General features: G+C 39.6%; 1 protein-coding gene across 8 annotated transcripts in view; it reads left to right on the top strand.

Annotated features, from left to right (window-relative positions):
• FHIT (fragile histidine triad diadenosine triphosphatase) overlaps positions 1 to 25,307 on the top strand; it is a 1,417,560-nt gene that overhangs the window by 610,588 nt on the left and 781,665 nt on the right. Inside the window, exon 1 of one of the 8 annotated variants that reach the window (XM_045496933.1) lies at positions 21,053 to 21,161. The exons of 6 other annotated variants lie outside the window; for them this stretch is intronic. In XM_045496933.1, the coding sequence (XP_045352889.1) occupies positions 21,095 to 21,161 (67 nt within the window). In that variant the 5' untranslated portion in view covers positions 21,053 to 21,094. Of the gene's footprint in view, positions 1 to 21,052; positions 21,162 to 25,307 lie in introns of those variants that run through there. One more of the 8 variants, XM_045496931.1, reaches the window with a different exon arrangement.

The following is a 25,307-nucleotide window of genomic DNA, read 5'->3' as shown; positions in this document are numbered from 1 at the left end:
TCCAGGTGATGAGAATCTTTGACCCCTCCCCCACTCCAGCCTTTAACCGAGGGCAGCTGCCCGTTTCCTTTTTTCTCCGGAAAGCCCGGCAAGAGCGGAGTGTGTATTTTGTCTTCCCCTGCTTCCTGGAGATGCTGTAGTTCCTGCACGTCAGACTTTGGCTCCAGAAGAACGGGTACAGATTTTTAGGGAACGAAAGTACACACAGGAGGGTGTTGGGAGGGGCCCAAGTCTTCTAGCTTTTCCTTCCTCTTCTCACCGTGGATATTTAGTTTGGGATTTGAGGTGGACAGAAGTGCAAATGGACCAGGCTCTGGCAGGGGCATTTGTGGGCAAATACCTGCTTTTCTATAGAAATTGAAATGCAGAAGGAGGTGGTCACTTCTGTAGGGGAAGAACAGCGTCAGAGGGAAATGGTCGTAATTATGGCCAGCACACCATGGGAACCTCAGGATTGGAGTCTGTCTAGGCCCTGCCACCTGGAAGCTCTATGCAGTGGAGGGAGAAAGGTTTCTAAGCCCACATTTTCTGGCATAAAAGCAGACAGCTCTAGGGAAGAATTTGCATTGGACAGACCGGAGTGCAGGTCCTGGGCCTGTGGCTTAGTCGCTTGGGGACTTGGACAATTGATTTCATTGAGCCCCCGTTTTATCAACCAAATAATAGGAACAATAGGGCAACCTTGTGAGGATGCCAGGGGGAGGAAATGGAATGCTATACGTGAAACAAATCGGTAGCGGTGATGGAGTAACCCCCCTGGTTGTGAACCAACTGGTCCCAGACCTCTCCTCCACTACCTTTTTCTATTTTCCATTTTTCTTTTTTGTTTTTGTTCCCGCCCCCTCCCCCCCCCCCCCCCCCCGGCCAGCATTAGACTCTTTTTCTTTAAAAAAAAAAAAAAAAAAGGTTTCTAATGTTTGTTTATTTTTAAGAGAGACAGAGTGTGACTGGGGAAGGGGCAGAGAGAGAAAGAGAGAAGGGGACACAGAATCTGAAGCAGGCTCCAGGCTCTAAGCTTAAACTCACGCGCAGCGAGATCATGACCTAAGCCAAAGTCAGACACTTAACTGACTGAGCCACTCAGCCACCCCCCCACCCCCACCCCCGTCCCCTGTTTTTTTCCCAAGAGGTTATTGAAGGGATTTTTGACTCGGGTCAGAAGAAATGGTGTGGTGAATTTGGCCTTTTCTCCCATTTAAAGCTTTCTCTCCTTTCTTTCAATAGACCATGCATTTTGTCTTGTATATACTAGGACTCTGCATGGTAGGAGTTGTGCCAGGGTATGGGAAGAGAGACCACAGGACATGACTAACACAGAGAATACCGCTGGACCTCATAATTGGATATAGAAGGAGGTGGAGGGAGAGGGATCTTCTGGAAAATGTTGGCTGTGGAGTTTTAAGCCATTATTGTTATCAACAATCTGTTTTTTTTCCCCCTGTGTTATTTGTAAACATGTCTAGAAACTAGAATATGATGGATATGTTTAATAAATAGAATAAATATTTAAAAATATAGTGTGAATCTAGCCCCACGATGCTCAGCTTAGGGTAATTAAGGTAAAACAAAGGAATTCTCTATATACGTGCTGAGAAGAATACCAGTTAACTTTTTTTTTTAATGTCTATTTATTTTTGAGACAGAGACAAAGTGAGTAGGAGGAGGGGCAGACAGAGAGGGAGACACAGAATCTGAAGCAGGCTCCAGGCTCTGAGCTGTCAGCAGAGCCCTACCTGGGGCTCTAACCCACGAATCCTGAGGTCATAACTTGAGCTGAAGTCAGATGCTTAACTGAGCCACTCAGGTGCCCCCCACTTACTGCTGTTTTGTAGTGTTTTGCAGTTGGAGATTTTGTATCTAATTTCTGCACAAATAACTGTTACCTTAGTTGGCTGTTGATAGATTATCTTGGGGTGGTGGTTTCAAGTGATGATAATTTGGAATTCATGGATTTTTAATCCAGAAAAGGATTAAGGTCTTTATAATCCAGAATTTTCTTTTTTTTTTTTTTATCTTTTTCTATTTTTTAACTTTTATTTATTTTTGAGAGATAGAAAGAGACAGAGCACAAGTTGGGGGAGGGGCAGAGAGAAGGTGACACAGAATCCGAAGCAGGCTCCAGGCTCCAAGCTGTCAGCACAGAGCCCGACACGGGGCTGGAACTCACGAACCTTGAGATCAGGATCTGACCTGAAGTTGGATGTTTAACCGACTGAGCCACCCAGGCGCCCCTATAATCCAGAATTTTCTAATGTGAGCTCAGTGTAACACTAGTCACTTATTAATAATAGTTTGTCCCAAAAGAATTCTGTGGTTGGGGAAATACTGCAGATTAGCATCCCATCTCAGAACCAGCACTGATAATCTTCTGCCAAGCCCTGAAAGGAAGCAACCTGTGTAGTTGGATTATCCAAACTTTCCCCAAATCTATTTGAACATGAAACATTTTCTTCAAGTAATGCCTATTAAATCTTCCAGAACAAACTTGGGGAAGCACTATCTTGATCCAAGGCTTCATTTTAGAGATGAAAAGCAAAGGCCAAAGAGATGATACACCCAAGTTTACTATCTGATGAATTTCTTCCATTTCTGTTTCCATGCTACAAATCAAGCGTTATTATTTGGCACTTGAAGGAAGATGCTAATGAAAAGGAATCTTTCCTCTGATGGACTCTACCTCATGGCTTTTGTTAACTGTCTGCTTTTGGGTTTTCAAAGAACACTCTTTCCAGAGAGGGTACTTAATGGTATTGCTTATTGTGTAACCATGTAAACGCTATTGTAATCACAATTTTATTTCTTTTGAATCCATAAGCTTTTCCTGTGCCCTCTACAGCCTGCCTGCCTTTGATTTCCACCCCCCCGCCCCATGACTTTACACTTGCAAAAATGCCTCTGTCTTTTGTTCTTCATTTTGAATATTACCCTGTTAGCCCATCTGGGGACCTGCTTTTTGCTCCTGGAATATATGCAAATTCCCTGTGTGCTATAAAATTTTCTGAAATTCTCCTCAGAAGCCTAAAGACTTCTGCATAATCTATTGTAAAGGAAAATTAATTGATGTTAATTAATCTCTTTCCCCTCGATGACAGGTATTTTTCCCCCTGATCTCTGTGTTGGTAATACATAATTCAGTGTTCTTTAATAACAGCTTATGGTTGTGCCATTTATTCACTGGAGTTCTTAAGTACCCAAAGCAGTGCTTCTCAGGACGCGCCTTATAGAGTGAAATTACGGGTCTTGTCTGCCAATCTTCTGTGAGCTACAATGGCCACTAAGTATCTTGAGAACTTTAGAATGAGTGCACCGTTTGCTTCATTCCTGGACTGGCAGTGTTTGATAAGAATTCACTGTGCTTCCATCCAACAAATATTTGTGTGCGCCACGTCAAAACACGTGCTATGCTCTAGAGATGATTTTTAAAAATGTATTAGGTATTGTTACTGCCTAGAAGTTGTTCACCCCTTGGTGAGGGAGATTAACTTCTAAATGGACCCAGAACAGGGTGGTAAGTATTATGTGGTGTGCAGGAAGATAAGGCCCAAAAAAGGAGTAAAGTGAGTGGGAAAATGTTTCACAGAGGGGTAGCACTTTCACCTTGTCCTGAAGGCTAAGGTGATGGCTTAAATTGTGGTGAAGTTGTAGACTCCCATCCCTTCACGGTCTCTGTCCCACCTCCAAAATTCTCATTCCCAGGTTAGGTTCTCTCTGAGAATAGGCTGTGTGTGGCAGTGCATTTCTGTCGAATGTATTCCAAGGACAAATTCATCAGTGCAGTCCAGATGATACAAGCCTCAGTATAACTATTTGAATAGTCCTCCCCATTCTCTTCTTCCCCAGTATGATTAGTCCCACTACCTTTGTAGGGCTTATTATAGGTCAGCCTATGTGCTGAGAAGTTGCCATTTCTCCATCTGTGTCTTTATTTTCCATGCACTCAATGGACTATTTTCATGGATTCAATGAACCATATCTTCCCAAGCTTGTCTGCACTTTTAAATCAATGGGGGAGCTTCACAAACAGTTGCAGCCTGTGTTCCCAGCCTTTGAGACTTTGATTTAATTGATCTGGGCCATAGCCTGGGGATTGGGATTAAAAAACCAAAAGAAAGAAAGAAAAACCAAAACCCAGGGTGGTGATGAAAATGGTCTAGAAATGATTGTGGTGATAGATGTACAACTCAATAGATTAAAAACCATTGGACTGTATGTTTTAAATGGGTGAATTGTATGGTAGGTACATCATATCCCAATTGAACTCCTACCTTAAAAAAAAAAATCCTAGGTGAATTTGGGAAGCATCATAAATGGGGAAACTGAGACCTGAAGAAACCAAGGAACTTGCCCAAACTTTTCTAGTTAGCCAGGATGAAATAAGGACACAGTCTGAGACTAGAGTTCATATTCATAACTACACCATCCTATTCAAACTTGATGTTGACTCTACTAACCAATGATTCAACAGGCATGTTTGCAGAAGTACTGGTGGATATGACCTACCCACCCACATGCTTTCTACATATTGTTGTATTAGGTAACCAGTGAATCTAACTTGCAAAGTAATCATCGGCTTTAGGACGTGATAAAAGAATTGGCCCCCTTGGGAGTAAAACTCTAAATCCCTTTATCACCGTACTGAAATGAGCTGAGCCAGCCTTCTTTGGTAGCCAGGAGGAATCCTTAGAAGCACATTTAAAGAGGAACAGACTGGTATCAAAGTTACAAATTCAAAACCAGCTGCTCCACATCCTGGAACCTGAAAATAGAATTCTATTTAAAAGATCCTGCCTGGAATGTTACCTTGCTCTTTGTCAACCCTCTACTCAATTTTGGTATTAAATGTACGTATGTACATAAAAATAGTGCAACTATAATACGAGAAATGTTAGGGTTTTAGCCGCAGATAGGGAATAAGAAGGCAAGCCTGATTACAAAGCCTGTTTTCTTCCAGTACCAGGAAAACATATAAGGGAGAATATTTTTGAAAATAAAGAATGAACCTGCATCATAATTGTCATAAATGTGTTACTCTGGGAAGAATACTGAAAGTGTAAGTCCCCAGAGCAGCACAGTGACTTTTTAGAGAGGAATGCTTTGTCTGTATATGTAAAGATGCTCACTGCTGACCCCTTAATGGCTGCTGCTGCTTTACCTGTGTGCGTGCTTTTTGAATAAAGATAGAGTTAAAAAGATGAGTGCAGCATAGAGCTGAAAGGGAACTCATTAAAAATGGCCTTTCTAGAGGATAAAAGGTTGAGTTCCAGGAGCGAGCTTCGTTCGTTGCTGTAGTAGTTGGGTGCTAACTCTCTGCTAAAGTGTTGAGAAGTTAAGCAATGTGCAATCTGTTTCTTATTGCCAAACATCAACTGTAAGACAGTAAGTTAATTTAAATACTCAGGTTTTTTTTAACTTGGCTTTGTACTTGCCTGAAGAAATTTCTAACTAGTGTTTATGTTTAAAATCACTATTAATCCCCCCCCCCCGTTTTTTAAAGTCCATGAAATCTGTCGGATATTTTTCAGAAAGGAGGAGTGCAGTTAGAATCCAATGATGAGGATTAGGGTAGGAACTGGGTGTTGGGGCCTTCTCGATCAACTGAGAATCTCCTGTTGTGTATGGATTCTCTCACTTTGTGCCGGGGATCAGCCTGGCTGCTGATTGTTATTTACCATCAGGCTGAGTCTCCATGTGGTCTATAGGAGGGGGGCCCTAGGCAGGCGGGATAGTGGGTCCATCTGCATGCCTCACATGGAGTTCAGAGCTGCTGTGACCCCCCAACCCCACCCCATTTCTTAACTGGTCTTTCACCTTTCCATCCATCAGTAAGCACTATTAGACCTTTTCCAAAATGATGTCCAGAATATGAGCACTTCTTGTACCATGGCTGCCTCACTAATTCAAGCCCCAACCTTTTATCCTGTGGCTTGGATAGCCTCTTAACTATATGGGCTACTTCTCTTGCTATTTTCCACACAGCATCCAGAGTAAACTCCTTAAAATTTAATTAGATCATACTACTCCCTTGCTTAAAAACCTCCATAGGCTACTCATTTCAATAAGAATAAAATTTAGATGGCTTAACCTGGCAGTTCATGTTGTGTGCCATACTTATCTTTGTCTTAATTCTGGGTCATGTTCCTTACATCACCAGACTCCAACCACATTGGCCATATTTTTGTTGATTTCAGTCATAATTGAGCTTGGCCCACATAGCAGCCTTTGGGCTTATTCTTTAATGAGAAAATCTTGAAGGCCCCTAAGAGTTCTCTTTCCTTGCTCAGGTAAATGACCTGAGCCAAAATCAAGAGTCAGATACTTAACTGACTGAGCTACCCGGGCACCCAAGAATGTGAATTCCTAACAAGCTCCCACGTGATGTGGTAGAGCTCTTCTCCAGGAAGGGCTGGTTGGTATTGAACCACCCAATTAAGCCAACTAACCTACTCGTGTAAAACGTTTAGTGCCAGGCTCCTTTTGGCAGCTGAGGTTGGAGGAAATCAGACCTCTGTGACACCCTGCCTGGCTGGCTGGCTTCTTCACTCACCCGATTGTCAGCTGAGACATTCCTTCCCAGAGGGACCCTGCCTAGCCATCTGATCTCCGTGATCCCACGGCCCATCCCTCTGAGCTTCATTATCCCATGATTTTTTTCCAGCTCTCCTAACTCCCTAAAAATCTTATTTTACTTGTCCATTGTTTGCTCCTGATCAGAGAAAGGAGCTTGTTTGTTCTGTTGACTACTGTATCTACATAACCACAAAGGGCATTGCTTGCTGCATATAGTTACTGACAAAAATAATCAGAACTAGTTACTCTATGATCACAACTTCCATGATGATGGGACCATTTCTTTCTTGTTACGGCACAGCACAGGATGTGACATATGGTAGACATTGAAAAAGTGAAGGAGAACTCAGGTTAAGCACAGAAAAGCATGTTATAGAGTAATAATTAGTGGCTCAGGTTAATTGGCAGATATTACTTGACGTATGGACAGTCAGGTTCATCTCCATACTTTGCTAGCCTTTTTCTTCTTCTTCTTCTTCTTCTTCATCTTTTTTTTTTTTTTTTTTTTTTTTTTTTTTTTTTTAATAAGAAACTAATTGTGAGTCCCCTGTAGTCAGGGCAGTAAGAAAGTGGGGAGTGTTTGGTATCAGTAATGGTCCTGAGTAGTTGACAAGAGGCCTTTTCTTGAAGGTGGTAGTCTACTCTATTAACAAGAGGTTGCAAAGACGGTACAATTTGGTAGGAAGTCCACCAGCCCCTCTGAGCATAGGTACCAACTTTCATGAGAGAGAGAATGAGCCATTTGTCCTTCTGTCTCCAACTCTCATTTTTATTTGAATGGTATCAGAATCAAAAAGTTCAGTCACTGGGTTGCTTTTTCAAGTCACAGTGGATAATGGCCTGAACTTTTTTTCCCCATCTGGGTGAGAATTGAGCTATTCACCTGTCCTCTGCCCAGATCGCTACTGCACATCTACTCCTTTCAACGTCCTTGATAGAGGTGTTTTTTGCCCCCCCACCCCTATTTCATCATCATCTGAGGCCAGGAAAAATTGCTCAAACATTCTTCGACTAGCTTTTATTCTGTCAGTCTCTGAGGTTTCTACATTTGTAACTTGGCTGTAACTGGTTTAAACAGAGAAGGAGAGACCGAGAAGGAATGAACTAAAATTTGTTGTGTCTTGTGGCCCGGGTGCATTGGAAGCATAGCTATATTCAAAGCTTGGCTTTGTTCTTTTGCTTCGAAATGGGACTGGCTTTTACATAGGTCCCGCCTTAGCATCTATCTGATTGGTAATTTAAGGACTAATTCTTACACATATGTCAGTGCTTTAGGGCATTCTACTGTATTGGCTTTGTTTAAAACTGTTCTTTCAGGATACATTAAACAAGAGACAGAGCTATTGAAAATTGTACTGAATGAATCCGTTATTCAAATGATGTTTGTTTGGTATTGACCATTTGTCAGGCACTGTGCTGGCTGCTATATGTATGGGAATGTTCAGTGAAAATCTTATTTCTTTCTTAAAAACTTCTCTTTATAGTCTCTGGCTCTTTCCTTCCCGCCATTCCTCTCTCACACGCACACACTTTTAATTAGGAAAAGTAGCAACTGCCCTCCCTTGTGACAGATGGCATGTAATGAGCTGTGGCCTATATGCTAGTGGGGGAAAGTTTGCCACTTAAAGGTGTTACACTCTGCCCTCTTTTGGTGGGACTTGCCCATAGCTGTGAATGTGCATTCATCAGTCTCTGTAAAAGACCTGCCTAATTCTTCCCAGTTACCATTTTCAACCTTGGACTGAGGGGGAAATCCAGTCACACTAGCACTGTGGACCTGGGGCCCTGGGGTGAGGCCCATTTGGCTTCTGGACTGAACCTGTTAAGGTTTGCTTACAGAATTCAGAGACTGATGGGAAATGCTCAGCCATTCATAAAGCTGTTCTTCCCTCCCCACATGGCTTTTCAGTTGGTTGGGGAAGGGAGCTGATAATTACCCTGATTTCAGATAGCATACTCTGCCCTCAAGGAGATCATGACGTAGTAGGTGAGATGGAGACGTGAATGTGTAGTCTCAGTGTGTGAGGGGTGTTATATTTGGAGGGTGTCACAGGTATTATAAATAGGACAGGGTGGTAGGCCAGGCCCTTCCACATGTGCTGCACTAATTCGTGAAGACCTCATTCTTCTGCAACAAGTTGCATCATCAATAGCCATGATAATGAAATGACCCCCCAAATGTAAGCTACAGTTGTCTGTGCACAGTCTACTTTGTATACTTAAAAATTGTGCACATTGCCCATCTGAGCATACCATAGTGCATTTCAATTTTAGTATGAACTGTGATCTGAAACCTTTGGGGGGCCATCATCTTGAAACCTCTGTACTTATCCAAATATAGGACTCTGGCTTGTCTTCAGCAGCCTAGTGTGCCCAGAAAAGCAAAGAGAAGACTTTATGCCATGATGCACACAGGTGGTTTCCATGGCCACCAACACAGGAGGACTCCAACATCTTAGCAATAGGCTTAAGCAATTGAAGGAGAATTTGAAAAAAAAAAAAAAAAAAAAAAAAAGAGCATATTTGTTTAATAGTGTTTGTAGGACAGCTTTGTAAAGAAATGACATAAGTGCCCATAGAAGGGATGTGCTTTCTCTCATCTTGAGCTGGGAGGTTAAACAACCACCCAGAGGTAGGTAGTTTTCCACCCTCTCAACAAGTCAGTAGAGGAAGTGAGATTGATATTAACAACCACTTGGTGAGTAAGAGATCTTTGTGGGGCAGTTTTTGAAGATACGAATATTATACCATGCATTGTCCTCTAAGGCCAGAAAAAACCGCTCCAGCAATTGGAGTGGAAACATCAACAAAGAAATAATAGAATTTTACTAAACAAGAAGTAGCCAAAAAAATGCATTTGACAAAATCAAAGGCAAGAGGAGAAATCCCAGCCACAGCAACCTGAGAAAATGTCATCTGAGAATTTATCTGTAACCAAGAGTGCTCCACGGTAACTGTGCACTTCACTCCTTCTCACTGACAGTGACACATCTTTTGTAATCCTTTCTAAATGCACCCTCAAAATGGGTTAATGTTTTCTTGCTTTGTGCTGAATTTCATAGAAGTAAGTGCCCCTTAGGGAAATTTTAATTGTCTTTCTTTTTTTTTTCTCATTAATTTGCTGTACAGTTGAAAATTAATACTACTGTGGATTTACAGAATTTGCTAATTAGTAAGAAGCTTGACATTTACTAATGTAAAACTATGAATAAACCTACTAATTTAAAAATTATGTCACCGTCAGAATGTTCCCGTGGAAGCTGGAAGCCCAGAGAAAAATGTGGTCTTTAGATATTTATTAACAAGGTGATTAGTCAGAGGATTACCATAGGACATGTTATTTCAGTGCTAGAAGTTTATTATTCATGTTCCTAATTCAAAGAGTTGAGATTCTGGGAGTTACACATGCTATCCTCTCCTTAGCCCGAAATGAATAGAATCATCTCAGCACTGCCATGAAAACTCTCCCTGGGTCACTCATCTAAAGAACTAGAGTGAAAAATAGGTGATGCACGTCACACAGCAAGTCTAATTGATTGGTAATGACTATCTGGAAGGTTCTGGTAAGAAAATTGTTTAGAAGGACATGCCATAGTTGATTAGTAATGGTTGTCATTGGTACCAGAGGAGGAAGGCATGGGGCGAGGCAGGGGCCCTTCCCGGTATCAACAAAACCAGGCAGCTTTCATTCTTCTCATTGGAGATAAGAGTTTTTGGGAATCTGCCTTTAGTAGGGAAAGTGTTCTTCCCGGACACAGTGACAGGAGGGATAAACAATGGCACCCTAGAACTCCAAGGAGCATGCTGAATGAAATTCACAGCAGTGAAATGTCTTCATGTGGCCATCCGTATCAGTCAGAGAATCTGGTCAGGATCACAGGAGGTTGAGTGGTTTGGAGGGGTGGGGTCCAGAAAGCTTATCTTTGCCTAGTCAGCAGCAATTCTACGTGTGATTTCCAACAGCTTGTGCAGTGGCCTCCCAAGGACTTAGAGGAGTTAGGTTATGCCAACAAAGCCTCTTTTCTGGCAGGACTGTTGGAGTAAGGATCATCTAAACAAAATCATTTGAAGCTGAGATAAAATTTTGAGAGCCAAAGAAAAACCCTATTGGTTGCTTTGTTTTGAAGAGCAATGACCCTTTCTCACTTTGGTCATTAAACCAAGGTCCAAATGTATAGATTTGTAATAGCTGGTATTTGAAATGTTAGTTGAAAAGCAAGAGGCTTTAAGATTTTAAAACTCTGAAGATGCTGCTCTGGGAGAACACTCATCGTGATTTTCCTAGGACTCAAAAATCCATTCAACAATGCAGATGCACTTAATTAGTGATTGCTTGTCAGCCTTCTAATTATTGTGTTGTGTTTCACAGCTCACTGGGCAATGAAAGTTGCCATAAATTACCCTTAGCAACAGCACACGCTCCAGACAGAGTTGCCCCTAACTCTACATGCTCTGTCGTGTCATGGGTGAACTGAGAGAGCCCATGAGGCAGAGCCATGTGCAGAGTCAAAGGGCTTGATTATGCCCTTGGCCTGTTTGTTTGGCCTCTAGAGATCTGGCACGACCACCTTGTGGGCTCGAGTAATCTCTGTCCACCTGTGGAAAACCAGACTGACTCTGTAGACAACAATCGTGCACACAAAAACTCCTTTCCTGACATGTCTCTTTCTGTGTTCTTCCTGTCCCGTTCTTCTCACCCACCTGGATGTAGACGTCTGCAGTGACTATTTACATTAAAAGCATAGCGAGTGACACAATGTGGGCAGAAGATCTTTCTTAGCATTGCAGGAGGTAGAGAGGAGTCCAGTGTCTGATGCCCTGGGTACAGATCTTAGTGCCACCTTTAATTGGCCATGTGGACTTAGGCAAGTGATTTAAAACTCTCAGTGCTTTCTCTGTAAAATCAGAATGATGAAAATACCTCACAAGGGTACTGAGAGGATTAAGTGAGATATTTACAGAAAGCATTGAGCATGATGCCTGGCTTACAGCAAGGGCTGTGGGACTCTCCGTGTTGTTAATATGACTAACAAATGCCAATATTAAGTAAGTTACTGCACAAGTTGTTTGTATCTACATGATGGATATCCATCAGAGGTGTCCTTGCTGGTATCCTATATATAAATGCTGACTCCCAAGTACTTTCAGAAATGTCTTTTCTTAGCTTTAAAAAGCTGTGAAAACATTCCTATCTCTGTGCACAGTGCTTCCTAGACCGTGTTCAACATGGTATTCGTTGGGCAAAGGAGGAAATGGCTATTCAGGACACAGCTAGAGTTTCATACCTAGGTGAGGCCACTGCTCCTAACTGCTCATGCTGGCCTCCGTCATCTTTGGGGTGTCACCATTCACCCAAATGCACCCCACACTCTCTTCTAGCCCTGTCTCTTTCTGAGCAGCGCTTGGTAACCTTTACTGAGAGGTGCTTTGAGCTCTTCACTGGCAGGCAACCTTGATCAAGTCATTGGACTTCTTTGGGTTTTGTTTTCTCAGTATCTACTTTACAGGCTGTTGGGCTTCGAGTGAGCTAATGTAGGTCAAGCACCTATGTAGGCCCTGGCACACTGGGGGTATTCAATCCGTTCTCATTTGTTGTCATTAGTGCAGGGTTCTTGATGCTATGAAAGGACATTAAGTCCAGGAAGAGATGCATTTCAGGTTAGTCCACTCTTCCCTCCTGAGCCACAAAGACATCCTTGTCATAATTGCAGGGGGGACCAGCTCCTTCTTCATCCTTTGTCTTTCTGTGTCCTATAGATCTGGGCCTGTCTTTCTTAGGTACTCAGAACACTGTATAGATGTCACTTAATATTTATCAAGCACGTCTTGCATTTGAGGCAACATGCTGGACACTGTGGGAGACATCAAGGAAGGTTTGTATACAGACCGATCACCTAGATGATTATAAGAGCCTCATTCTTCTTTTGAGGTCAGGAAGAGATCAAAAGGAGCAGTAGGAAAACGACCAATTAGTCTTCTCACTGAGAATTCTCAGTTCCGGTAAGACCTTAAAGAAGTGAAGAGGAGAACAAGGAAGAATGAAACAATATAGTGTTGTTATAAGGGAGGTAATAGCCAGTATGTAAATGAGGATGACCACGCAGGAAAGCTGTATGAATCATAAGACCAAAGTGAATGCATAATAGCCACCTGCAAACTCCAGCTCTACTGCCGAAGCCTGCCTGTGGACAGAAACCTCCCACCTGGCCTGAACAATGGAACCACATGATGGGATTCAGGTGTGGGCTTCGGTGTGCACCCTCGTTAGTGTTCGATGATGCTCCCCAGTAGGCAGCCTGAGCCTCATTACTGTTCATAAGAGTAAGCTAATATTAAGAGTTCTGAATTTCCAAATGGTGACAAATAGAATGAAGAGGTAATGAGATGGGTAGGAACGGAGATCCCCTGACGAGTGCCCATTATGGTGAGACGATGAGAAAAAAGAAGAAAACACCACTGTCCATCCAAGAGATATTGAGAAATACCTATTTGTTTATGGCACAGGGAAATGAGAAGGCATTTATCAAGCATTGAAATTGAAACTGCTCCTGGATGGAACCTGGTTTAATGCTGTGCTGCAAAAACCATGATAGGGGAGGAAGGGTCAGACTTGGACTGGCTTAAAATCCATGGTTTACTTCATATTTTATGATGGCAGAATAGCAGTGGGGGTTGGGAGGGAGCTGAGTTCAAGACCCACAGGACCCTTTCATGGTTGCTGCAATAAGATCTGACCATGTTGTTTCTACTGAGGACATAACCTAAAAGTTAGAATTTGGCTTATGGTGATTTCATTTTCCTCACATTCAAGGACCTCTGGGAGAAGTCCATGGAAGGGTAGCCTGGGATGGTCTTTGGTTCAAGACCTTGAATTTAAATCTTAGTGTCAGGCGATTTTTCCATACGCTATTGATGAGGACTGAAGGAAGATCTTCACACATTTCTGAATGTATTCCCTTACTGGATCATACCACCTGAAGTGGACTGTTAAGTAATAGATTTTATCAGTCATGTAATTATATTCTGAATAGCACAATGAGAAATTGCTGGATGTGGTAGAATACTCACAATAGAAGTACATCCGTCGATAAATTGTGAGTGACACATAGCTATAATTGACACTGTAATTAGCCTTACTATTCCGTTTTAGCAAAAACCTGTTAGTGGCATTGCTCCACCACAAAAATCCAGATATTTTATGTTAAAAAAGTAGTGGAATCATGCTTCTTGTGTGTGGTGGTAATCATCGTCTTGTATTCATTTGCGTTGGGAGTGTCAATCTGTTCAATATTAATGTTTAAAATAGAAAACAATTTGGGCAATTTTTGTGTTGGTATTTCAATTTCACATGCCAGAAACCTTAAAAAAAAAAAAAGTTAAAGATCCTTGGATGTCTCTTAACCTCTTGGAGGCCTATGGACTGAAAAGGATGTTAACGTGTGGTTTCTGCTTCTGGAAGATCACAGTTGGCTTAAATATACTGTACAAACTTTTGCCACCAGTTCAGAGTTGGCGTCCTCCCATAACTATCCAGTCTGTGGAAATGAACTTTTATGAATCTTTTGTGATTAATATGAAGAGTATAGTATGGATGGAAATGCAGTAGAAAATTTGGTTACTCCAGAAGGAATACATGACATTAGGTGAATTTTTTTTTCAACTGCAAATTCTCTTTCTTGAGTATTTGAAAAAAAATCGGGGGGGGGGGCGTTGCAGGTGGAGTCTGCCAGGGTGGCTCAGTCGGTTAAGCATCCAACTTTGGCTTAGGTCATGATCTCGTGGTTTGTGAGTTTGAGCCCCGTGTCAGGCTCTGTGCTGACAGCTCAGAGCCTGGAGCCTGCTTCGGATTCTGTGTCTCCCTCTCTCTCTGCCCTTCCCTCTGCTCACTCTCTGTCTCTCTCAAAAATAAATAAATAAATGTTTAAAAACATTGTTTTGAGTATGTTGACACACAGTGTTCCGTTAGTTTCAGGTATGCAACATGATTCCACCAGTCTATGTGTTAGGCTATGCTAACACAAGTTAGCCACAAGTGAAGCTACCATCTGTCATCATAAAGTATTATTTCAATATCCTAACCTGTAAGTTCCCCTCTGCTATTGAAGTCTATATGAAGATAGAGTTTGGGTTATTTTTACTGCTAAGATGACCCTCAGTCTCCATCAGACCAAGAAGTCATGCCATACTTTATCCTTCAGTTTAGAAATCTGCTTCCTTTTTATTCAGGCTTCTGTCTTTTCCTCTTGAGCTGGTTATCTGCAAACACAGGTTGTTGATTTTCTAAATGACTCCAGACCTCAATACTGGTGTTCTAGACCTCCACCACCTGTATTTGACTTGGCAGGAAATGTTTTTTAAGTGACATAAATAATTTTAAATTTTATACATTTTTGCATGTAAGATCTTCTGTTTAATACTCAAGGTCAGGTTGAAGTGGAAAACACATAGAAGTCATTTATTCATTCTGTTCATTTTGCTTTACTATATGAAAAGTACTTTAGGAGCAAATACTTTTTACAGGTGGGTTCTTTTTTTTTGGGGTTCTTTTTTTAAGAATGGGTCTCTAGTGGGTCCGTGAGAGAAGGGGGTTGATAATTCACATTACGTGAGGATATTTGAAAATATTTCCCTGGAAAGCTTGTCCCGTGTATGGTCATGGTAGAAAATAAAAGTATACAGAGAAGACAATAAAATTATTTCAAACCCATTTTGTAACAGGCAAATCATCCTTAATTTCCAGATTTTCCCTATGGTATGTGTACACACACAAATGATTTAAACATTTTTTTGTTTACTCGTTGTACTCTGAAAATAAATGACTATTTATATTCTAAAAGGTTACATATAATTTATATAAGTATAAAGTTATGTAATTATATAAATATAAGGTTTTATATAATATAATTACAGGGTTGTATGTTATAATTCCATAAATACAAGGTTATATATATCATAAATATAATCTTATATCTGATTTGTATTTTATTCTTTCACTGGGTGAATCAGCTATAAAGCAGATGTCATTACTGAGTGGGGGGTGGTGGCGAGAATGTAACAGATCCAGAGTTCTGGGGCAGACAGTACAGGGAGTAAGTGTAAATACTTGTCAGGATGTTGGCCCTGCACATTAGGATTGCCATGAGAACTCCTCAAAACAACCCAAAGGATCTCCAGGTAGAAGCCAGGCCAGTTAAATTATGTGGGAGTGGGCTGTTGGTGAGGATGTTGAGAAACTGGAGCCTTCATTCTTTGTTGGTGATAATGTAAAATGGTAGAATCTCTAAGGAAAACAGTTTGGCAGTTTCTCAAAAAGTTAAATACAGAGTTTCCATATGACCCAGAAATTCCACACCTAGGTATACACCCAAGACAATTGAGAACATAGGCTAACACAGAAGCTTGTACCTGAGTGTTCATAGCAACACTGTTAATACCAGCCCAAAAGGAGAAAGAACTCAAATGTCCACCAACTGGTGAATGGTTTTAAAAAAAAAAATGTAGTACATATATACAATGGGATATGAGTCCGCCTTTAAAAGGAATGACACCTGATACCTGCTACAACGTGGATGAACATTGAAACATTATGCCAAGTGAAAGAAGCCAGACACAAAAAGCTACATATTATAGAATTCCATTTTATATGAAATGTCCAGACTGGCAAATACATAGAGACAGAAAGTAGATTAGTGGTTGCCAAGGGCTGTGGAGAGGGGGACATGTGACCTATTTGCTCATGGATGTGGTGTTTCTTTTTGGAGTGAAGAAAATCTGTGATCATTGCACAACTTTGTGATTATCCACCACTGGCTTGTACATTTAAACAGGTGAATGTTATGTGTGAGTTGTAGCTCAATTTTAAAAAAAAAATTTGAGGGCATAGGGACGTTAAAAAAAAAAAAAAGGTCCTAAGATGATTTTCACATATAATAGTGAAGACCCGCTTTAAAAAATGGAATTTGAAAACCGAGTGCTCTGTAATTTAAATCTTTGTCTTCACTCATTGAATGAATTACCAAACAAGGCCTTGCATAGCTGGTCCTACCCTACCTTTTAAATCTGTCTCCTCACCTTTCTGTTTTGCTTCCTGCTCTTAGACTCTGCTGTCCCTACTAGCCCTCTGTTCCTTCCATTTCTTGAAGACCTGATGCTCATTCTTGCCTGGGCGCTGGTTTCCTTTGCACGGAACACTCTGTCCCCAGATGTTCACATATAATGAGCTCTGCCTCATTCAGATATTTACTTCCCTTTCCACTAAACCTGTTACTTCATCCCCCTCTGAGTCACTACCTACTTCTGTACCCTAATTATTTCCTTCAATTCACAATCAGGAATATCTCGGCTTGCTGATGGTTTTGGTGCCCACCGCTCACTGATGCTTCTCACCATGCCCTTACAATGCTCCATGAGAATAGGGGTCTGGTCTGGCATGGTCACTGGTAGAATAGTATTTAGAAAATAGTAGACACGTAATAAATACTTGTTGGCTGACTACGTGATTAGTTTAATGAGGAACTAATCCAAGGAAAGACTCCTTGAGTGTAGGCAATCCCTGACACCTTTGTAGTAGAAGGGGAAGGAACCAGGGGAGTGAGATCAGAGTTGGTGGCAACACATGAAAGTGACAGGGGAGAGTGGAGGGGCAGAGGTTGCTGATGAAGTGAGAGCTTGAGAAAGCGTTGGCATTTTGAAATGCTTATGTGCTTTCTGTTTATAAATAGCGGAGCTTGAGGGTTTGTTTTTTTTTAACAATTGAAAATTTTTCTTTAGTGACACCATAGGTTGATGAGTTAATCTACTTTACTAAAAATTGTTTTTCTTTGTATAAAAATGTTAAAGTACGCCTTTATTTGCTTGCATTCTTAGACACTTCAGGCTGTCTTCTCTTTCTTTTTGTTCTTGTCATTTTCTTATGGTATATTCTTCTGTCTCCTGTGGAATTTTGATATCTGCCTGTAAGTAAGAAGGTTTTATAAGTTTCCTAAACCTAAATTATGTCTCAGCTATCCATTTATGTGCCTTGATTGTTTTCCAAGTCCCCAATAAAATGTGTTTGAGAGCCTGGCCAGCTGAAAATATGCTGTTTCTCAGTGTGATCACAGGTCGTTTTTCCTGGTAAGGTTGCTCTTAGAATTCGTTAGCCAGCAGTTTTTCGAGCTCATTTACATTTTTGGTTGGCTAACTTTGAGTCCCCAGTTTTTAAATAAAGGGAATTGGAATCAAAACCTATTTACCACTTGGTAGAAGTATCTGGACTTATTTGCAATGTGGTTTCTTCTGATGACTCTCAGAGACTTGGTCATGCGTTCTAGGGTTGGTCTAGATTCCTGCCATTTGCAAAGTCTTATCAGGATATAAAAAGAGCAAATTATTTTATTATTTTATTTTTTCTTTTTTATTTTTAAATTTATTGTCCAATTGGTTTCCATACAACACCCAGTGAAAAGCAAATCATTTTAAAAGTAAATCTTAGTGGGGTACCTGGGTGACTCAGTCGGTTGGGTGTCCAACTTTGGCTCAGGTCGTGATCACAAGGTTTGTGAGTTTGAACCCTGCATTGGGCTCTGTGCTGATGGATCGGAGCCTGGAGCCTGCTTTGGATTCTTTGTCTCCCTCTCTCTCTCTGTCTCTCTGCCCGCCTGCTTGTGCTCTCTCTCTCACTCTCTCAAAAATAAACATTATGAAAATTTAAAAAAAAAGTAAATCCTATCACTCCCATCCATAATGGAATGACACATTTATTTTTCAAGGTAAAATCTAACTTTTTCATTCTTTTAACCAAAAAGACAGTGTTTCTTTTTCATTGTGTCTGGCTTCTTGGGTCCCTGGGAGACTTCTCTTGTCATGGCAGACTATTCATCACAGATTGTTTTAGCTGGGATAGTTAGTCATTTCCTCCTACATTATATTCCTGAAGAATAACAAATTTTTATTAAAGATCTGGAGAATTGAAGAACACCCAATGCTGACAAAGTTATGGGGAAATAGGCCTTTTACGTATATTACTTTGAATGTAAATTTTTATAAGCCTTTTGTGAGAGATAGTTAGCAATACATGTCAATAGCTTTGAAGATTCATTATCCTTTGAACACAGTGATTCTCACATCTAGGACCTGAGCTCAAAGAGATACACAAACATTGATGTACAGAACACATTTCACATAGCATTGTCAGGAGAATTAAATGTTTATGTAGAAATCGGCTGGAATCAAAATACTGAGTATGGTATTAGCTGTTATTTCTATTTAATCAGGTGCTCCTTTTTCACCAACTCTGCTCTGCCTCTAATATGGAGAAAATAGCAGTCACCTAATGGTAGTGCAGTGCCAAATACATCGTTTTACTTGCATTTTAGTTTGACAATTCTGTACCGGATATAGGAAAGCAGTTTTCTAAGCAACTTGGCAATATTATGTGTTAGCTGGCAGTTAACAATTACTTGTTGAATGAAATGTGGCATGACTGTTTGACAGCGTACAATACCAACAATGGTATGATGACTAGCTTTATAAAATACTTGCTAAATGCTTTCCATGTGTCCTTGAGAACAAGGGACTGTTGTTATCCCCACTTCATGGACTTGTCCTAGAGCTGTGTTCTTAACTTCATTATCCCAGGGGTTCTGCTGGGGTTGGGCTGGGGAGGAGCTTAAGAATCTACTGTTTTAGAAAAGCTCCAGAAATGATTTTAATTGGAACAAGTGCTCTAGGAAAGTGCTTCTCAACCTTTGTTGCGTGGACAACACCGCTTGGAATCTTGTGTAACTACAGAATGATGCAGTAGGTTTGGGTGGGGGGAGAGTTTGGCTATCTGCATTTCTAACATCTCTCAGGTGATACTGACCTTGTTGGTCCTCAGACCACATTTTGAGTAGACACCTCTTGCAGTGCTTGGCAAAATGTGAAGACTTAACATTTGTTCCAAAGAAATCATTTGCTTTGGGAAAAGAGAAAGTAATCATGAAACGAGGTCCTGGTAGTCTGTTGGTTAAGACTTTGCGTCCTCACTAACATGGTCTGGTAGGTGCCTTTGCTAAAGTCCTGAGTTTTTCAAACTTGGGTTGTTGGGTTTTGAAGAGTCCTCACATTCTCAAAGGGAGTTTATATTTTGTGTTCTCTATTTGATAAAATAATGGGAAAATAATGAACATAGGCGTGTATTCCGAATCACCAGATGACTGACTTACAAGGATACTGCCGTGTGGTTTTGGCACCAAAGGATTCCCTTATTGTGACAGTTACCTTTGATTTAGGGATTCTGAAAGTGCGGTCTCTGGAGTCCTAGATTCCCAAGCTTGGGAAGTCCTTAAAGGTGTCTTCTCTGAATAATATCCTTTAAAGGAGATCTTGTGAGGTTCACAGTGAATTTGAGTAAGCCACTTGACTTCCCCCCCTTATTCAATGTCTCTAAAATGAGGGAAATGGATCTAAGTGATCTCTGTGGGCCTTTTCTGCCTCAAATTCTAGAACTGATTTTTCTTTTGGGGGACAAGGTTAAAAGCATATGGTAGTTATTTCAGTTGAACGTTAACATCACATTTAAAAGCAAACCAGGAAGAAACCTGATCTACCCTGAAGTGAGTTGTTGTCATCTCCCGTTGTTAATGGTTGGGAAATTTAACATTTTAGAGCTTTTGCTTTTGTGCCCATTGAACCTTATTTCACTGCAAATTAGGCTGCCTATCTAGCCCTATCAGAAAATGACTGATCAAATCCACTGAGTCACAAAATTAAATGTGAATAGTCAATAGAGACCTTTTCGTTACTTCCTTTCTCTGTACTATGTTTTGAAGACAGAGTTCTAAAAATAACGTGATGCTACTGGCTGCTGTGAATTCTAGGAGATAAGGCAGAGACAGGTTGCAGGAAGTAGAGAGGTTAAGAGAGGGTACAAATAACTTCCACAGCAGAAATGATGGGAAATAGAGACTGATTTAACACATTGAAGGCACATATTTTTAGTTCAAGATAACAGATGTTATTATTAAGGAATATAAGTTAAAGAATTGGCTGAAAATATAAGACCTGGGGTTTTCATTAATATGCTATTATTTATAAACAGGCAAATGCAGGTCTCAGTCACTGTTGCTGGAGTCAGTCTTCTATTTCTGTCTTAGCTGAGGCTGCTAATAAGTCTAAGGACCTAAACATTGGGCTGAGGTCCTTAACCCAGTGCTTGGTTTTCTGGATGCCAGCAGCTGTCATCTCCATATTTATTAAGAAACCGAGATCCTGGGAGATGATTTTTCTCCAGGAATTCAACAGAAGGTTGGTACATCCAGTCTTCTTGTTTGATTAAAAAAAAAATCAGCAATTTTACTTTCGCTTAAAATACAATTGCTTTTGGTTATCTTCATGTGAGAGGAGAGTATTTAATATTTATCTCAGCCTTGCAGACAGTTTGAGATCCTAGAGATGCAGGAATCTTCCCATCACACAGTATTGGCTCTTAGCCATTTCTCTACTTGTATTCCTCTTACAGTTGCTGGAGTGTTTCTTTTCCACTGAAATTAAAACTTGAGGAAGCATGTCTTTAAACAGCACAAATGGGCAGAATTTTACCACAATTAAAGAAGAGGCTGAATTGGATTTCGGTGAAGAGATAAATATTACCATTTTTGGTAATATTTCTTGTGACAAAGTGAGATGCGCTTTACTTACACCATCAGCCACTGTTTTCAGATTAGATCTCTGAGGGTACAAATAAAGCTCCAGCATATCAATAACTATATGAAATTACAATGCTATATTATTTCAATGCCTCAGAAAGTAGACTTGGGGAGGATGGGGAAGCTATCTGAAAGAGACCTAAGGGGGTAAGAATATGCCATGGGACTTAGAGATTGATCTGCATTTATAATGGAAAATTCAGCATTAGTTTAGACTGTAATAAGAATAGCCTCTATTGACACTTGTACCCCAATGTTTACAGCAGCACTTTCAACAATAGCCAAACCATGGGAAGAGCACAAATGTCCATCAACTGATGAATGGATAAAGATGTGGTCTATGTACATAATAGAATACTACTTGGCAATGAGAAAGAATATGATCATGCCATTTGCAGCAATGTGGGTGGAACTGGAGGGTGTTATGCTAGGCGAAATAAATAAGAGAAAGATATCCTATGTTTTCACTCATATGTGGAACTTGAGAAACTTACTAGAAGTTGGGGGAAGAGAAGGGGAAAAATAATTTGAAACAGGGAGGCAAACCGTAAGAGACTCTTAAATACAGAGAACAAACCGAGGGTTGATGGGGAGGGGCAGGGTAGAGGGGGAAATGAGTGATGGGCATTGAGGAGGGCACTTGTTGGGATGAACACTGGGTGTTGTATGTAAGCGATGAATCCTGGGAATCTATCCCCGAAACCAAGAGCACACTTCACACACTGTATATTAGCCAACTTGGCAATAAATTATACTAAAAAAATAAATTAAAAAATTAAAGAATAGCCTCTACTGAATGAAATAGGATGTATAATTTTCATATCCACGGGAAAAAAATTGACCTAGTCAGTGGCAGGTAGGAAGGAAAATAAAGTGAAGCAAAAAGAAGATGAAAACAAAAGTGAAATAGGATGTTCCAGATAAGCTCAAAGAATAATTGGCATAAATGCATGAGGTTAAACTAATCAAGGTAGGTTGTTCCATGGATGGAAACTAAATGCTATATTATTTATAAAGTACATTTAAAAGGACACAGTCTAATGATAAGGGGATCCCTGCAAGCTCAATGTTTGGCTCAAGTAATTAGAGTGACTGTGACATGGTAAATCTGAAGAAATAAGGAAAGGGAAAAAAACAAAGGGGAAACAAACATAAGAGCAGAAAATAAGCAGTAATAGAGAAAATTAATAAAAGCAAAGAACAGAAAGAAAAGGTTCTTTGAAGCTTAATAGGTAAGATATAAATTCCCAGGATGACTGATAAAAATATATATGTTATGAATAGGTACAAAATAAGGTAAATATGGATTGCAGTTTCAATCTGTTAAAGAGAATGTGAGTTTTTACCAATAAAGATCAATTTAGGTGAAAAAAAATGATTTAGGCTAAATTTATCCTAAAAAAATGATGCAAGAAATAAACCCCATAATCAGTAAGCATTAAATAAATTGTAATGCTTATCAAGACAATCTTCCCTGTAATATAAAAATAGGCCTAGACAGTTTGGCAAGTAGTTCTATTTAAGTCTCAAGGAACAGAAAACCATTGTTTATAAAACTTCTTATTGAACACAGAAAAGCCAACCTATAAGTTGGATTTCTTTTTTAGACAAAAACCAGGTTAAAAAATATTGGCTAACTTAGGACATTATAAAACACTAAGATTCAAATCTAGCAGTGTATTAAAAAATAATTTGACTAAGTGTAATTTTTTATAAAGGTGAAAGGCTGTTTTAGCATTTAAAAGTGTTACTGGAATTTATCATATTAATGACAAAGAATAAGAAGTTGTGTGATCAATGACAAAGGGATAAAAATTGTTAAAACTAAGTTTTTTTTCTTTTTTAAGGAATCAGCCCTTAGCCAACTTAAAATAGAGATTTTTTTTTTTTTTAGCTTGATAAAGTCTTTGTACTAAAAAAGTATGGCAGGCATCATTCCTAGTGGATTTATACTCAAAGGTTTAAACTCATTGCTTTACCTTTCAACACATTACCAGATACCAAACCAGTGCAGCAAGATTAAAAAAACAAAACAAAACAAAACAAACAAACAAAAAAAAAAGCAAAAAGCACAAAAGCAGAAAGATTGAAGTGAGAGAGGTAATTGTCATTATTTCTAAGGAAAATCATTTATATAGGAAACCAAAAAGAATCAGCAGAAACTATTAGTAGCAATCCAAGTGTTCAGCTAGGTTGCCAGCTTGGAAGGGCAACATATAAAAATCAATAGCTTTCCTCTGTATTGGGAATAACCAATTATAAACTATGATGATGATAAGATATCATTTATAATAGTGACATAAACTAAAAGCTATCTAGGAATAAATCTAAGAAAGAATTCATAAAACATATAAGGGAAATTTAAAACCCTATTACAAGAGTTTTATTATGGTATTATAGAACGTAAAAGCAGCATTCATAAATGGAGTGATTGAATATTATGAAGGTGTCGCATTTCCTCCATTAAAATTTAAATTCAGTGTAATTCCAATCAACATCTCAGGAATAATTTTTTTTCATGGGGCAGACCTGAATCTACAATTTATATGGGAGAATAAAGATAAAGAAGGATTTTTTTTTTTACAAGGCATTAACATTATACAACAGAAGTTGGCAAATTACAGCCCACAAGCCCAGTCCAGGCTGCCACCTGTTCTTATGAATAAAGTTTTATTTGGACACAGCCACATCCATTTACTATGTATTGTCTTTGGCTGCTTTTATTCTGCCATAACAGGGATGAGTGGTTAGAACAGACTGTGTGGCCGGCTGAATCTGGCCCTTTAGAGAAAAAATTTGGCATCCCTGTTCTTCAGCATCTGGCATAGAATCACAATATCTTAAGTACAGACTCCTCCCTTTACACATAAGGAAATTTGGTGTAATCATTCCCAGCAATTGGTGTTAGGAAACTGTTTCACAAAAGGAAAAAATTAAACCATTTTCATATTTTATACCAGAAGCAAAGTTTCAAGTAGATTAAATACCTGTTAAAACTATAAAGCTGATAGACAAAAATTCAAGATATTATTTTGGTAACCTTATAGTGGAGACAGGTTTGTTACATATGATTCACAGGGCACAACCATAAAAAGAAAATTGATCAATACATCAAAATGAATGCTTCCTATTTAATGTATCATATGATAGGAAAACTAACAGATGGTGAGAATATAATTGTCATGTTTAATAGGCCAAGATCCATATTTAAATATACAGGGGGCTCTGAAAAATCAGAAAATAGAAGGGAGGAAACCACTACAAAAGGGCAAAGTATGAATTGGCAACTCAAGAAGGAGAAATATGTACTTATACATACCACACTAGAGACAAAAGTAAGGGATTCCATTTTGTCTATCATACCAGTAAAAGCTAATCAGATACTCTCAAGTGCCGGCAAGAATGTGAGTAAATAGAAGACTAAACATACTGATGCTGGGAATGCAGACTGGTGCCTCTATTTTAGAAAATCTAAATATTAAAACCAAATAATGGGACTCTAGCCTAGATACCCAGGGAAATCTATGTAAGTGTGATCATCTGTGATATTTGTAGTTCAAGATTGGAGATAAGCTAGTCCTTTGGCACTAGAGGGAAAACTACAATGTAATCCAGTGAGAGGGAATAGGCATTGGGAAGGAATGAATTACGTGTACCTACAGCAACATGAATGAGTCTCTAAAACAATGTTGAGGGGAAAAAAGAAGGCAGAGTGACATTTAAAGCATGATATGATTTATATACAAATTAAAAAAAAATTCAGGAGCCCTATGTATTTTTGACATGACAATATTTATAAAAATGCAATTAAGATTATAAACAATACATTAATCATGAAAAAGTGAAGCTCTCTGTGGTTGAAAGAATGGAACTGGGCATAGAGGATGAAGGAGAAATGATGAGAAAAATGAAAACCAAATGAAGAGTTTTTCATGGACTCTAAGTAGGGGCTTATCAACTAGAGCCTGTGCTGAAGTCAATTCTGTACAATCATCCTTTAGAGGAAACAAATTCTGGGCACATTAGTCCTAACATCATTGTTAGATCCAGCTTCTCAAACAATGTCACCAG

The sequence above is a fragment of the Leopardus geoffroyi genome, chromosome A2, assembly GCF_018350155.1.
Source record: "Leopardus geoffroyi isolate Oge1 chromosome A2, O.geoffroyi_Oge1_pat1.0, whole genome shotgun sequence".
In the NCBI taxonomy this organism is placed as follows: Eukaryota; Metazoa; Chordata; class Mammalia; order Carnivora; family Felidae; genus Leopardus; species Leopardus geoffroyi.
Note: the sequence above shows the minus strand (reverse complement) of the source record. Positions and strands in the feature narration are given on the sequence as shown.